This window comes from Gallinula chloropus, assembly GCF_964237585.1.
Source record: "Gallinula chloropus genome assembly, chromosome: 21".
Lineage (NCBI taxonomy): Eukaryota > Metazoa > Chordata > Aves > Gruiformes > Rallidae > Gallinula > Gallinula chloropus.
In genome coordinates this window covers 6,942,519-6,957,313 of record NC_140106.1, presented here as the reverse complement: position 1 = coordinate 6,957,313, position 14,795 = coordinate 6,942,519, and the positions used below count along the sequence as shown (strand labels likewise).

Sequence of the window (14,795 nt, the reverse complement as noted above, 5' to 3'; positions counted from 1 at the left end):
TCAGCCCCTGCTGCCCCAGTGCAGCGTTTCCCAGTATGGGCTCTCACTGGGCAGCAAGGAGCCCGCAGCTGGGCTGGGTGCTTTTTAGACCACTTCATGGCCAAGCCAGCAAAGCTCCCTGGGATCCACATCCCCATCCAAGCCAGGGCAAGGCAGCCCCAAAAACTCCTCTCCAGTGACACCAAAGGACACGTTTCAGAGCAATCCAAAGGCCTGAGCCCTCCAAACCCACCCAAAGGGAGGGGGACGATTTGCTTCCCGTCCCCACTCTCCTCCCAGGAGGCTCCAATGTGTTTTCAGCTGGTTGGTTTCAGCCTGACGTCACCCCCGTGCTGCCCCTCCAGCTCCCATTTATGCTGGCAGCACTCTAAAGATAGATCCCAGCAGAGATTATCAGCCCAAGAGGTATTAATAGGAGGCAGCTGCTCTTTAAAGGAGCTTTTAAATAATGTAAAGAAACTTTGTTGTATTTTTAAAAGCCTTTTAAGTGAGGCAAGCTACCCCCCCCCTCTCCTGCACCCCCCCTGAGCCCCTCTGCACCCACACCCAGGTGATGTGGTGACCCTGAAGGGTCCCAGTGTGTCACCCCCTTGCTCGAAAGCATCCCTGCCAGCAGCACAGGCTGAGGGACACAGCTCCATTCCTACTCTAGCTCCAAGGCAGGATGCTGGCAGGTTTGCAGAGCAGGGAAGGGGTGTGCTGACCCCCCCCCCCCCCAACTCCACTGCTGTGCCAGGTCAGCTCAGAGCAGCCCCCTCTCCAAGAGAGCCATTGCCAGGGCTGGTTTCAAGGCAAAGACAGCAGGATGCCTGAAGTAGCACGAGGGGGTTGTACAGGGGCTCTTCATCCCCAAGGAGGATGGTGGCACCATGGCCAACAAGGACAGAGTGGTACAAGAATGGCTGAAGAGAGACAGTGGGCAACACCAGCCCAGAGCCTGTCGCCCCTCGTGCTGGCCGTGGCCAGGCACAGCCTGTCAGTGCGGCAGCAGAGGGGCAGCTGCAGGCTGGGGCAGTGGAGCTGTCACAGAGCTCCGGATCTCAGGGGGCTTTAATAAAACGAGCTCTGTGAAGCCCTCCCAGAGCTGGGCCCTCTGTGGGGGGTGGCCACGAGCTCCTGACAGGCTCCTGAGCCGGGCCAGTGTCCTGCTGCAGCCTCTGCCGGCTGTTCCGGTGGCACCAAGAGGAGTAACAGCAGCTCTCTGCCTCCCCTCGGCCTGGGGCCACCTTCAACCCCACCGAACGGCCCCCAGGCACGAGCACAGCCTGGGAAAAGCCCTGAAAGGCAGGAATAAAGGCTGGGAGAGCTGGCTGCAGCTGCCCATCGCCACGTCCGGCTGCCGCAGCCCGGCACAGGCAGGAGCCCATCGCGGGTCCGAGCGTCCCCCGCGCCGGGAGGGACAAGAGAGAGGATGGATAGATAGAGAAATGCTTCAATGAGTGAGTGAAACAATTAATGAATAAACTAACAGATGTATACAGTTAGATAGAGAAATGCTTCAATAAATGAATTAATAAATTAATAGATAGATATACACAGATAGATAAAGGCTTGAATAAATGAATTAATAAATAGATAGATAGATGCTTAAGTAAATAAAAGAATAAATAAATGAGTGAATTAATAAATAAGCCACACCACCCCCCCTCAGAGCTGATGGGCACACCATTAGTCGTGGCTCTGTATTTTCCTTATTTATTAGTTAGATTCCAAAGAGGACACCACAAACACCAGCCCCAAAGGGGTGCCTGGGATGACCTCTGGTTCCTGCAGCACGTATTTCGCTCAGGAAGCTGCTCCCTGAGGCCAGTTTACATGTTTCAGGGGGGTGGGTTGGCACATGGGAAGCCTCAGACACGTAACAGCTGATAACCTGTGATGTGCTTCCCCCCCGCCCCGTGAATCAGCTGAGGCTGCTGAGGATTTCAGTGGGTGGCACGTCCAGGGATGACATCAGAGGGGGAAAAATATGAAGCAATTCTCCTGATTTCAGGAGCTTTGTTCAGTCCAGATATTTTAAGTTACGTTTCTTTGGCCCTGGTGCCCCAGAGCTCGTTCTTCAGTCTGAACACACCCCACAACAACAACAACAACCAACTAAAAACAAGCCAAAAAACCCCACCAACCCACAGAACACAGATGTGGGGAGCGAGCACAAAGCCCCCCCAAACAGCCTGGGGAAGCTGGTAATAAAGAACACTCATGGGGGGGCTTTGTGTTTGCAAACCAGGGGGCAGCCTGTGATGATGGGGATGTGGGGAGAGCGTGGGGAGAAGGGGGAACACACACATCCCTTCTTATCCCTTTCTTGTTTTTAAGTGAGGATGCTGAGGTTTGGGCTCCAGGGGGGTGAAATGGGGGGATAACCAAGCTCTGCTCATCCCCTCAGCTCATGGGCATTTTGGAAACGGGTCCCCAGCATGGTGCAGGGGAGGGTGGAGGATTTTGCAGCCTCCCCTTGCAGCGCTGGAGGGCTGGGGAGGGCACACAATGCCCCCGGGATGCTGCTGTGCACACTGAGCATCAGGCACAGACCAGATTCCCCCTTCCCCGAGGAGCAGGTGGATCCCACACGCCCCATACATTCCCCATCACGTCTCATCCCTGCTGTCCTTGCCACAGCCAGGAAAAGCTGTCAGTCATTTTGGCTGGCCACCGTGCTCACAGCCCCCTCACCCCCCTTGCTCCTGAGGGGAGGCTGAATAACCCGAACAACCCAGCCCGGGGCATCACAGCCTCGCTGCCCAGCGAAGCCGCAGGACGCAGCTGCAGGGAGCCTGAGGATGAGTTTGGGGGGTCCCAACCCCAGCAGAGCTGCTGGTGGGACAGGTGATGGGCTGGGCTCCTGCTGGGACTCACTGGTGCCCGTGGAGGGGCTGGAAGGGACCAGCCTTGGTGCCCCGCGCCGCCCGCACCCCCGCCCGCCTCAGCCTCCCCCGGCTGTTCCCCCAGCTCCCTGCCCACGGCGCTCAGCCACGGCTCTTGTGCCACCTGCTGACCGAAGGCCGGTGGCTCCGTGGCCCAGCGCGCAGCAGCACCCAGCACCCAGCACCCACTCAGCCTGCCCGCACCCACCCTGTGTGTGTCCCCCCGGCAGCCCCAGGTACCCCCTGCCCTCTCCTCTCCCCTGCCCTGCCTTGTAAGCATCCCCAGGAATTTGCCTGAATCCCAGAAAAACCCCAAAATGAGGAAATTCTGCTCCTTGGTCATTCCTCCTGGGGGGGAGGGGAGGGGGGCAGCAAGGGCAGAGGATGGGGTGAGGCTGCACCCCCTGCTGCTTTCAGCGGGGACAGAAGGGAGAAGCAGGAAGGGTCCAGCCGAAGGGCCCCGGTACAGAACCAGAGCATCACTCCGGCTGGAAAAGACCTTGGAGAGGAGTCCCACCGTGAACCTGACACTGTCAAGTGTGAGCGCTGGGAAGTCTCTGTGGGGAGACTCTGCTCTTGATCAGCGTCTCTGGCCCAGGCGCTGCCCCCAGCAGCCCCCAGCAGCCCCAGCCCTGCTCAGGGATGCTGGAACGTGCTGCCCACCCGGGGACCACACTCCTCGTGATGGAAATGCACAGGGGGAAGGAGCAGCTGTCCCGGTGTGCTGAGGAAGGATGCTCCCTACAGCCCAAAAGGACCCAGAGTGTAACTCTGTGAGCTCAGGTTCCCCACCTGCCAGGCTGACACCGCATTGTTCACCAAACCCATCCCTTCTAACAGCCACTCTCCTGCTTCAAAGGCGGGGAGAGCACTTCTAACACTGACCGGTATTTCCACCTCTGGAGTGTGACACGGCAACCCCCAAAACCTCATCGATTCCTGCCCCAAACCCCCTCCTGGATCAGCGGGGGGGATGGAGCGGGGGTTGGGGGGGATTCCCCCCCTTCCCCTTTCAGTGCTCCGTTTCGGGGTTGTGAGGAGCGAAGCTGCACATCTCCGGTGTCCAAGCAGAGGGCACTGCTGTCCAATGCTTTGGGCCAAAGTCCTTCTGGCACAGGAGCAGCTGAGGAACCCTCTCTCCATCCCACCTCCCCGACTCCAACAGCTCCCTGGAAATCCAGAAATAATCAAGAGAAAAACGGTGACAAACCCGAGTCCAGCAGCGCAGAGCAGAGTGCTGGGGAAAGCGCTGGTGTGTCTCAAGAGGTGGCTACAGTGGGGTGGGGGGAGAGAAATTGAGTGCAGGTGGTGACAGCTTCATCAAGCCAGGATGTCCTTCCTCCCTGCCCACACACTGCCCTCACCCTCCTCTGCCAGTGCAGCAGGGATGGGGCCTTCAGCTCAGAGCCAGGGAGATTCCCTGTGAACACTTGCTGAAGTTTCACGGTCATTTTTATCCCACAGCCCCTGAAAAGCAGCACATTGCCCTGCTTTGCTCTTTTCCCCCTCCTGATGGTTGTCAGAAAGCTTTGGAGAGGGAATCTGCTTTCCCCCACCCTCCTGCCGCTGGGTCTCTGCCATCACTCCCACCCTCTCTGCTTTTTGTTTGATTTCGCTGATGGAAAAGGACAGAAGACCTGAGAAACGAGAAGAGGAGGCAGAAAAACCCTCTCAAGTTTAGTTCCAGCTGCTTGGAAGCATTCCCAAGCTCCTCAGAGCTGTCTATGCCCATGCACTGCGCTTGCAACCACCCCGGGCCATCCACCTCCCTCACTGTTCCCTCTATTCCCATTATATTCCCCTTATTCCCTTGTTCTGAGCACTTTTAAGGACAAACCTGGCAGGGCAGGAGTGCCCTGGGAGGGCTGGCTGCCCCACAGGCTCCCAGCAGGCAGAATCAGGTTTCCAGGGCCTCGGATGCTCCTCCGACATCACATGGGGCTCCTGATGCATCCCAGTGATAGCTGCCAGAAATCAGACACTCTGGGAGCCCTGGTTGGTGCTGCAGCCACAGAAATCCTCCTGTTTAAACGCCCGACAGTGGCTGGAAGCAGCTTTCTCCTGGTTTCATCTAACCTAGTTAAGGAGAGGAGTAATGTCCCTTGGGGGTGTTGTAATAAAATTAACTTGCCAGTCAAACAAAGCAGCTGATGATTTATGATGGCTCCTGATAGATCCTCTTAGTCTCCTTCCCAGAAATCCCCCAGTGGCCTCTGGCTGCCAAAAATGGGCCGGCTGGGAGCTGTGGTCCACCCCCAAGCACTGCAGGAAGGGTCTGAGCTGATGCCCGTGGCACCAGGGGAGCTCCTGGGCTCGGGGCAGGGAGTGAAGCCAGGCCTGGGTGGGCTCAGCAGTGGGGTTTGGCAGGGCAGCACCTGCAGAGATGATTTACAAGCCTCTGGATGCTTCAGAGACCGTCGCTGCCCTGCGAGTGAGTCAGGGATGGATGGATGTGGCCTGGGGGGGCACACATGGGATGGGGAGCAGCCAGTGCTGCTGTCCCAGGGCACTAATCCCACCCCACCAGCAGCTGCCCTGTGCTAAGCTCCATTTTAAGCCCCGACCCACCCAGAGCTTCATCTTTCCCCAGGTCCTGAGTGCCAGACTCCAGCCTCTCCACTAACCTTGGCCTCACTGGGGGGATGAGGCTCCTCACCCCAATCCCTTCCCGCTCTCCCCATCCCAGCCGAGCGTTTCGCCTCGGCGCCGGCTGCCTCCCGCCATCAGCCAGCCAAGGTGTAATGTTACTGCCTGTTTGCTCTGCCTTGTGGTGTTTCCAGTCCCAAACAAGCCCTTTAGACGTGGTAATGAATCCAGCTAGGGACCAGGAAGGGGTTTAGGGAGTGGGGTGCAGCCCTGGACCTGGAGAAGGGGTCAGCAGGAGCTGATCCGGCCCCTGGGGACCGTGGCGAAGGGCTGCAGGGAGCACACAGCTGCTCCAGTCCCCAGCACAGGCTGGTACAAGTGAGCTACACAGGATGGGGAAGCCTGGGGTCTGGGCAGCAAGAGTAACAGCCAAAAAAAGAGCAAAGTAAAACCTCTGGGCATCCTTTCAGTGTGCACATCACGCTGGGAAACTCACACTCCTACCAAGAGTAGAGAGAGCAGGATGAGGCTCGTGGCGAGGGATGGCACAACTCAAACCCACCTCAGAGGAGAGTGAGGGTGCTCTAGGAGGGCTGCCCAAAAGGAACTGCTCCAGCAGGGCCTGGGCTTTACCCCCACCAAAGGGGTGCAGCAGATGCTGAAGGAGGGCTGTGCCATGGTCCTGCAAAGGCATCGCCACACGCTGAGAAACCCTCCCAGGGAAGGTGAGCTCAGCGTTCCCCACCAGGTGTTTGTCCACAATTCCTACTTCACCCTGGAAAACAAGGCACAGGGGCTGCCACAGGCTACAGGGGCTGGGAACGAACCTGTGCAATACACCAGAATGAGGACCCCCCCCCTGTGGGGCTGTGAGCACTTTCCTCCTCGAGCCACTGTATTTATTTTCCCTCCCCTTGCTGCCCCTCACTTCCTTGCCTGCATTTGGGTGGTTTATTTATTCAGCCTCCCCTCACAGTCTGGTTTGGCTATTTCGGTGGTGTGAGAGATACTGACCCAGCCCAGACAAACCCTCGCTCCCTCTGTCAGGGCTATCAGCAAACACCAGCCCCTGAGGCCAGCCAGGAATTTTAATTGAAGTAGCCGGTCAGTGGGCTCAGATAAGCCCCAGCAACACCCCACGGTCAGCGGGGCTCCCCAGGACCCCTCCACGCTCCTCAGATTCATGTGGTTCCGGTCCCAGCTCAGTGCCTACCCACCAAGGTATCACTGGGATAGACTGGGAGGGAACTGGGGCTCAGAGCTGGTGCCGGTGGGCAGCCCACATCGGCGGGGGCACTTGCAGCATCGCCCCCCTCCCTGCCCGCAGGAGCTAGGTGGTCTGCGCCCCTTATCAGCCGTTATCTCCCGAAGCCGCTCGCTAATGTGACCTTAATGGAGCTAAAACCCATCGGTTTGTTTTATTGCAGCTTAGTCCAAATCCCCCCCCCCCCGCCCCTTCCTCCCCGGCTCGTTTCCCCTTGTTTTGGAAATACAGAGGGGAAGGGTCTGGCTCCTTCCTCAGGAGCTGGAAAGGGACAGACAGCAGCGCATGGGGAGCCCTGTCCGGGTCAGAGCATCCCCCGGGGACCGACGCGTCTTGCTCGGCTCCCCTCAGCCCCCGGGGACATCCACACCCACCTCCCCCCGAGCCCGAGCCCGGCGGTGGGGGCCGGGGGTGGTGCCAGGTCCGGCGGCAGCAGGAGGGGCGGCGGCGGGGAGCGGGTCCCGGGGCGCACAGTCCCGCTGCGGGCACCGCGGCTGCGGCGGGACACCCCCCCCCGACCTCCGACCCCCCGCACCCCCCGCCCTGGGCCCTGGAAGATGCTGCCCACCCCCTTCTCGGTGAAGGACATCCTCAACCTGGAGCGGCCGGGAGCTGCCGGGGGACCCCTCGCCGCGCCCGGCCCCCGGGACGCCCGCACCCCCGGCGGGGAGGACGAGCCGCCGCCTCCGCGTAAGTGACCCGCGGGGCCGGGGGACAGCGGGGCCGGGGCAGCCCCGCGGAGCCGCTTTCGTTTCCCTGGGGTGGGAAACCAGCGGCAGCGCAGCCGCCCGTTGCATCCTCGCACCCTCCGACCAGGATCCCGCCGCAGCCCGGGATTCCCGCTGCCCGCCGGGGATTCTCCTTTCCCTCCCTTATTTTTGATTCCCAAAGTTTGGGGGTTTTTGGGGTTGATTTGGGCATTTTCCAGGCTGCCCGGCAAAGCCCCGGCGCCACCGCGCATCCCTCCCCGCGCCGTCGGGGAAACGAATCGGCGCAGGGAAAGTGGCTTTAACTGGCTTTGGGGTTTTTTTTCCTTACGAAAGGCACAAATCGCGTCGTTTTCGCTGACACAAACCCCCGTTTCGATGCCTCGTAAGTTGCTCCCGCTGCGGACGGGAACCGCCGCTCCAAGGCACGACCGGAGCCGGCGGCGGGGATGCGGCTCCGGAGCGGCCGCAGATTGATGGGGATGGGGGTGTCGGACGGGGTTCCTCTTCTCCCCGCAGCTCGAAACCCGACCAAGTTTCCTTCGCTCCTGTTTCCCTATCGCCCGGCGGCTGCAGGGCGGAGAAACGGGGACACCCGTAGGACCAGCGCCTGAGCACTGGGCGGCACTGGGATGCTGAGTTATAGAGCCGGAGAACCGGGGAGGACTCTCCGACGGCTTCACAGCTGCAGACGGAGCCCTCCAGCACCCCATTTCCCCGCAGCCCAACCCCCCAAATTCCCTGAGCCCCTGCTGCGGCCGCCGGGGTACCCGAGCACACCCCAGCACCAGCTGGGGAGCGGGCGCTGGGCAGGACCCCCGGCAGCTCCCCGGCAGCACAAACCCCGGCACATTCCATTAATAAAACCCCACAGCTACTTCCCATCTTCTCCCAGATGTAACAATTTCCCCCTCTTCGTTTTTCTGGTTTTGTTTCAATTCGGGGAGCTGCAGAATTCCTCCAGCACCAGAGGTGAATCCTGCCAGAGCTCTGACTGCCATCGCTTCCATCCCTCCAGAGCAGGACAGTGGGGAAGGGCATTTGTGTTTTGGGTGCTCAAAACTTGGTGTACCCCACAGTCTCTGGGTCTCCCCTGCACAGTGGCAGCACCCACAACAGCACAGGCATCCTCAGGAGGGACCAAAAGGAGGAATTATCCAAAATTCGTATAAGAAGCTTCTCATTCCACCAAAAAAAAATGGGGATTTAAAAAAAAAAAGAATCCCATTAAACATCACAGGAAATCTCACATTAAATTTATCAACGACCAAACCTACTTCACCTGAATTCCCAAGGTGATCCCTTGGTGATCCCTCCTTTGGGAAGCACACCCTCACTGGAAACACAACCTGACTTTGGTCTCACTTTGCTCTGGGTTCTTCTCACTGCAGGAAAACGTTTGCCCACCCACCCTTTCGAGGCAGACAAGGAGAGGAGACCCGACCCCTGTCACCATCCCAAGCAGCGGAGGAAACCCCGAGTTTTATTCTCCCAAGCTCAAGTGCTGGAGCTGGAGCGGAGATTCAAGCAGCAGAAATACCTCTCTGCTCCAGAAAGGGAGCACCTCGCCCACCTGCTCAAGCTCACCTCCACCCAGGTGAAAATCTGGTTCCAAAACAGGAGGTACAAGTGCAAGAGGCAACGGCAGGATAAGTCCCTGGAGCTGGCTGCCCACCCGCTGCCCCCACGCAGGGTGGCAGTGCCCGTGCTGGTCAAGGATGGCAAACCCTGTCTGGGGGGCTCCCAGCCTTATCCAGCCCCATACAGCATCACCACCAGCCCCTACGCCTACAGCTCCTACTACTGTGCCTACAGCACTGCTAACTATGGGGGGAGCTACACCGGGGTGCCCCCCAGTGCCACCTCTGCCAGCCACGCTGTGACCATGAGCTTGGGTTTGGGTGGTGCTGCTCAGCACCAGCTCACCTGCTTGTCAGCCACTGCACAAGCAGGGACCAGGGCTTGGTAGTTGTGGAAGTCAGGACCACCTGAAAAGCGCCAAGGAAAACTGCCCCCCCGCTCCAGAGCTCAGGCACCATCAGCACAGGAGTGACTCCCAAAGGCTTCTGCCACCCTGGACAGTGGGACATCTCCAGAGCATCCATCCCCCCCCAGCAGCTCGTGTGGTCACAGCTCTACACAGGCAGAGAGGGGGATGCTGCCACCCCAGCGCTGCCACTTTGGGGATGTAACGACCAAGGGCATTAATTTATTTAAACACAAACGTTGGGGAGTCTGGCCCTTCCTGCTCCTGGAGGGTCTGAGCTTCCAGGATGCCAGTGCACGGCCAGCAAGAGGGTACAAGCACTGGTTTCCTTCCTCAGGACAACTGGAAAACAGGGTCTGTGCACACCACTGTGCACCCACTTTTTAATGTGTATTTAATGCTTTGGGTTCCTCTAATACATTCCTGATTTATCCCTCTCATTATCTCCCAGCACAGGTGTTAATTTCTGTCCTTATTATTTGCAAATAAACAAATTCCTCTCTCAGTATTTTTGGCTTTTCCTATCCCCAACTTGCCTAAATCTGATCCAGGCAACAAAAAAAATCAACCAATATCAATCTTAATACGACTAATTAACACAGAGAGTTAATTGCCTTGCAGTTCAAGCCGGGGGAGCTCCCGAGCAGGCATGTGCTGATCCCTGACAGCAGCTGAACATCAGCCAGAACAGGGGCTCTGCGCTGGGCAAACGGGCTCCCAAATTCAGCACAGAGCGCCCCTGGGGAGCAGCACCGCTCCCTGACCCCGTGAGCATCCCCACAGCACGGGCAAGCCCCGTGGGGGGCATGGCCAGCCCTGGTCCTGCCACCGGGGTCCCCTGGGGCTCCCCATCCATCCGCGCAGGACAGGCAGGGATCCAGCCCACCCACCGCAGCACCTCCAGCCCCTGTGCTCCTAATTTGCTCTCCAGAAGCAGAGGGGGTGTGTGGAGGGGGCTGAGGGCCAGCAGCCAGGGCACGGCTGCAATAATACTCTCGGGATCCGATTGCTTCATAAATCTTCCCAAACTCCCTTTCTCAGACTATGGGAGGTTAATGAGGCTGAAGTACTGAAGCTACCGAAGTTTTCCAAGTGCACAGCGACTATCAGGGGGGATTTGCTAAGCCAGGAGCATCGTCAGCTGATTAAAGGAGGAGAGAAAAGGGCAGGTTGGAAAATCAGGGCTTGGGGCAGGTCTGCACAACCTGCTCTGGGCTTCGGGCTGCTGTAACCAAACACCCTCCTGTAAAACCAACAAAGTCCTCAGGGGATTGCAAGGAAATCTATTGTTTCCCCTTTTTAAAGTTAAAAAAACCCCAAGCCCAACATGCCCAGGCTTTTCAGCTGAGGAAGAGGGGCTGGGTTAGGGCTTTAGGAACGGAAGAGCTGATTAGCACTACATTATTCCAACCGCAAAAGGAGTTTGCAGGCAGCAGGGCTATAGGGAGTCACTATATATAAATATATCTATGTATTATACACACATATATACACATAGAGATCAGAGGGTACCTGCAGGTACAGGACATGCTGCTCATGCACATCCAGGGAGCCAAATCCTGCTCCCACAGCCCCTTCCCCACCAGATTGCTTTGCCTTATGATGGGGCAAGGTGATTTTTTAATCAGTGCTGCCCACAGCTGAGGGGGTTTTGCAGCTGTTGGGGAGCCAGGGGAGCTGTTTTCCAAACAGAAACTCTAGAAGAGCAACTACAAATACAGCAGACAATCAAGGAGGGTGTGTGTGGGGGGGGATCTGCTCCTGGGTCTGCCCTCTTTGCCTGTTGCATCTTAACTTTGCTTTTACAGCCCTGGTGAGAGCAGCTTTGCAAAGCTGCTGGAAACCTCTTGGACGTTTTCTCTGGTTTTCCACAAGCTGAAAGCACATCAAAGTGGAAGGTTTTGAAGAAAAACCTCAAAGCCCTCGAAATAATAATCATCAAAAAGCCAACCCAACCACAGTGCTTGTATTTCCTTCACTTTTTCCTTCTCCCCCCTAAAACCAGCATTTCCCCAAAGGGCTGTGGGGTTTGCCCTGGGATATAAATCATTTCCATAAGCAGGAGTGTGCAGAGCACCAGCTTGCTGGGACTGGGCTGGGGATGCAGAAGCATCTGTCCCTTTGCAGAGCATCCCTCAGACACAGCGATGCTGCGCATCCCTCACCCTCCTCTTGCCAAAACCCCCCACCCTGGGAGCATTTTGATCCTAAAAAAGGATGAATGCACGTGAGCACTTATTGTAAAAGCTTGGGGGGGAGGTGGGGGGAGACTTACCAGCAAAGGAGCAATGGAGGGGGTGAAGGAGGAGGTGGGGGTTTGGCTGTGACCCCGTGGGTCTGTGGGGAAGGGTCCTGGGCAAGGGAAAGAAGCCAGCAGCCAGCAAACCCGCCAGAGCCAAGACACAGCCGAAGGGCGTAGACTCCTGCCAAGGATCTCCAATCAGGCCCGGGAGGCTTGGCTGCCTGCCCTATAAACGCAGAGCCGGGAGGGTGGGAAGCCAGCGTGCCGCTGGGCAGGGAGAGGAAGAGGAGGATGAGTGCCGGGGTGCTCCCTGCAAGGAGGCAGAGAGCGCCCAGCAGCACCCCAGCAGCGACGAGCCGGCCCCCGATGGCAGCCCAGCACACCAGGACCACCTCCTCCAGACCCCGGACATCCTTCCTCATCCAAGACATCCTCTGGGATGGGGCAGAGCGGGGAGCGTGGCCGGAGCGGGACAAGAGCGAAGGATTTGGCAGCCCAGAGGATGGGGGTGCAGCCCCAGCGCCAGGGAGTGGGGGCAGTTCGGGGGCTGCTCCAGGGCACCGTTCCCAGAGCCCTCATCCCCCAGGAGCATCCCCAGCCCAGGCCCGAGGAACACCCCACGAGGCAGATGCAGGTAAGGGGGGTGGAAGCTGCTGGCTGGGAAATCTCTCAGCAAAACCCTGTGTGTGGTCCAACCCAGGGGCAGGATCCAGACCCAGCTGCCTCCAGCACCCCAGAGCCAAACACCCCGTGCCAGGAATATACCAGGGAATATCTGCTCTAGCAGCAGGAAACTAAGAGAAGTAGCAGCTGCGTGTGAACCCTTTGCCTGGCGCTTCAAATAACCCAAAGGCCTGAATTTCCCTAAAATGCTGTTTAAAAACAAGCCCTGGTTGATGGATTTCTGTGCTATGTTGGGAAACAAAGTTCCCTTCTAATGCCAAAGGTCCCAGACCAGGGCACCTCAGGGCTGGCAGCTCGGAGAGGAGGTTCACACCCATCTTCCAGCACAGCGATGCTGCTGCGGCTGAGCTCATGGGTACCTCGGGGTGTGGGGAGATTCTGAAAGCCCCCTGTATGAGTTTGTGCCCTTTGCTGTGTGACTTGACTTCCCCACAGGCTCAGTGGCATGTTCCTGCCTGTCCCGCTGTATTAATGACGGGTCGACTGGGGCCCTGGGTGACCTTGTGCAGCTCCAGGCTGGAGGTTGGTGTCCCTGCCTGTGGCAGGGGGTTGGAGCTCTGTGACCCTTGGGGTCCCTCCCAACCCGGAGCACTCTATGACTCTATGACAGCCCCACTCCTCTCGCCCCAGCATCCCTCTCCAGCAATAACATTTCCCACCAAAACCCACCATCAGGAGGGAATCCTTCCAAGCAGCGAGCGTGGCTGGGGCTGTGGGAGGGGGCTCAGCCTCTCCTGGCACAAGAAGTGCCCAGGGATGAGCTGCAATAGCCCAGAAAGCAACTTAGAACTCTCCAGCGACCGGGTGCCACTTGCAGGGAGAGCCCTCGCCAGGGGAATTCTGGCTTTACGTTTCAGTTCTATTAAAAGCAAGTTTCTCTATAAAAGCAAGTCCAGAAAGAGCCCCTAGGCTGATTATTCAGAAAAAGAAATCTCATTAAAAGCTGTGCTAAATGTCCCAGGAAGTGGCTAGTGCAAAGCTGGGGATGTCAGTGGGACCAGCGTGGGTCACACAGGCACGGAACGGAGCCCGGTGCTTCCATCTCAAGGGTCACGCTCACATCTTAGGAGAATGCACTGAGAAATGACTAAAAGGGGGGGGGGAAAAGCACCTATTTCCAAACCAAGCATGAAAAAGGAGCTAGCTAAGCCAAATAATGTGATCTGAGAAGGTTTAATAGTTGTAGGTGATGCTGCCCTGGGAGCTCAGCACCTTCCTCGGGCAACCAGACAGTGGGATGATGCTTTGGGGTTGTGATCCCTGTCTGGGTCTGCAGCTCTATATGTGATGCTGGGGCTGAAGGCTCAAAGCTCTGCCCCAAAATGTCTTGGCATTGCCTTGGAGTCGTGAAAGGAAAAGAAAAAAAAGAGAGGAAGTGATTTTGGTTGTTCTCTACCTGTAGTTTGCTCCCAGCTACACTGATTTCCCATCGCCGAGCTTGAGGACAGAAACCTCTTTCCTCTGGGGATGAGGATATTTCTCCATAGGCAGGTGAGGACATTTCAAAGCACTGCCTGACAGCAGGAATCCTGCAATAAAAATCTCACGATGCTGTCACATATGTGGCCACAGTACCTTGAGGTTTTAGGCAGACCCTCACCCACATTGCAAAATATCCCTCTTAAGTATTATTTAAGAGCCCTTGAATGTATTGAATGCATGCTTATTTGAATAAAAAAAGCATGATTTAGAAATAAAACCCTCCCTTTTATGACTTTAAGGTGGCATTTGCTCCATTAAATGACAATATTTCCAGGATAAGGTGAACATTTTGCTCTCTGGAAGGGGAAAAAGCAAGCGATGTGGGGGAATTTCCCAGCGGGTAATCCTCAGCTCTTTCCTCCTGCAGATGCCACGGTGGAGACCTACCTGTCGGACCCCCTGCAAGCCCTGCCCATCACCCAGCAGCCCCCCAAGCAGGCGAAGCGGTCGCGGGCAGCCTTCTCCCACTCCCAGGTCATCGAACTGGAGAGGAAATTCAGCCACCAGAAATACTTATCGGCCCCGGAACGAGCCCACCTGGCCAAAAACCTGCAGCTCACCGAGACCCAGGTGAAGATCTGGTTCCAGAACAGGAGGTATAAAACCAAGAGGAAACAGATTGCCTCTGGACTCAGCAGACTGGACACACGCCTGGGCGGGCAGAAGGCGGCCGAGCTCCCCGGGGCATCGCTGCTCGCCCTGCGGGGCGGCTGGCACTACCTGCCCTGCCTCTACTACTTGAACGGCTGGAGTCCCCCCTGGTGGTAACCATCTTTTTATTTTAAGTGGAAATCATCTATGGGTTTTTTTTCCCCCTCTTCCTTTCGTTAATTTTTATACTTGAGCTGCTCTTTCTAGTGCTAATTAGGAGATGGAGCTCCCCCCTCCCCCTCCCCAGTCATGACCAGCATCTTATCGTTGCCATACGAGCCTCTCCCATCACTAACAGTGGGGAAAAAAGCCCCCAGTCCCCCCA

General features: G+C 57.4%; 1 protein-coding gene across 1 annotated transcript; it reads left to right on the top strand.

The window, feature by feature from the left end:
* Nucleotides 1-12,019: 12,019 nt before the first annotated feature.
* On the top strand, nt 12,020-14,587 carry NKX3-1 (NK3 homeobox 1; the record flags this gene model as incomplete). Its single annotated transcript, XM_084273893.1, has 2 exons — nt 12,020-12,161; nt 14,187-14,587. 2 exons carry the CDS (start codon nt 12,020-12,022, stop codon nt 14,585-14,587), a joined length of 543 nt encoding a protein of 180 aa, XP_084130019.1.
* Nucleotides 14,588-14,795: the final 208 nt, after the last annotated feature.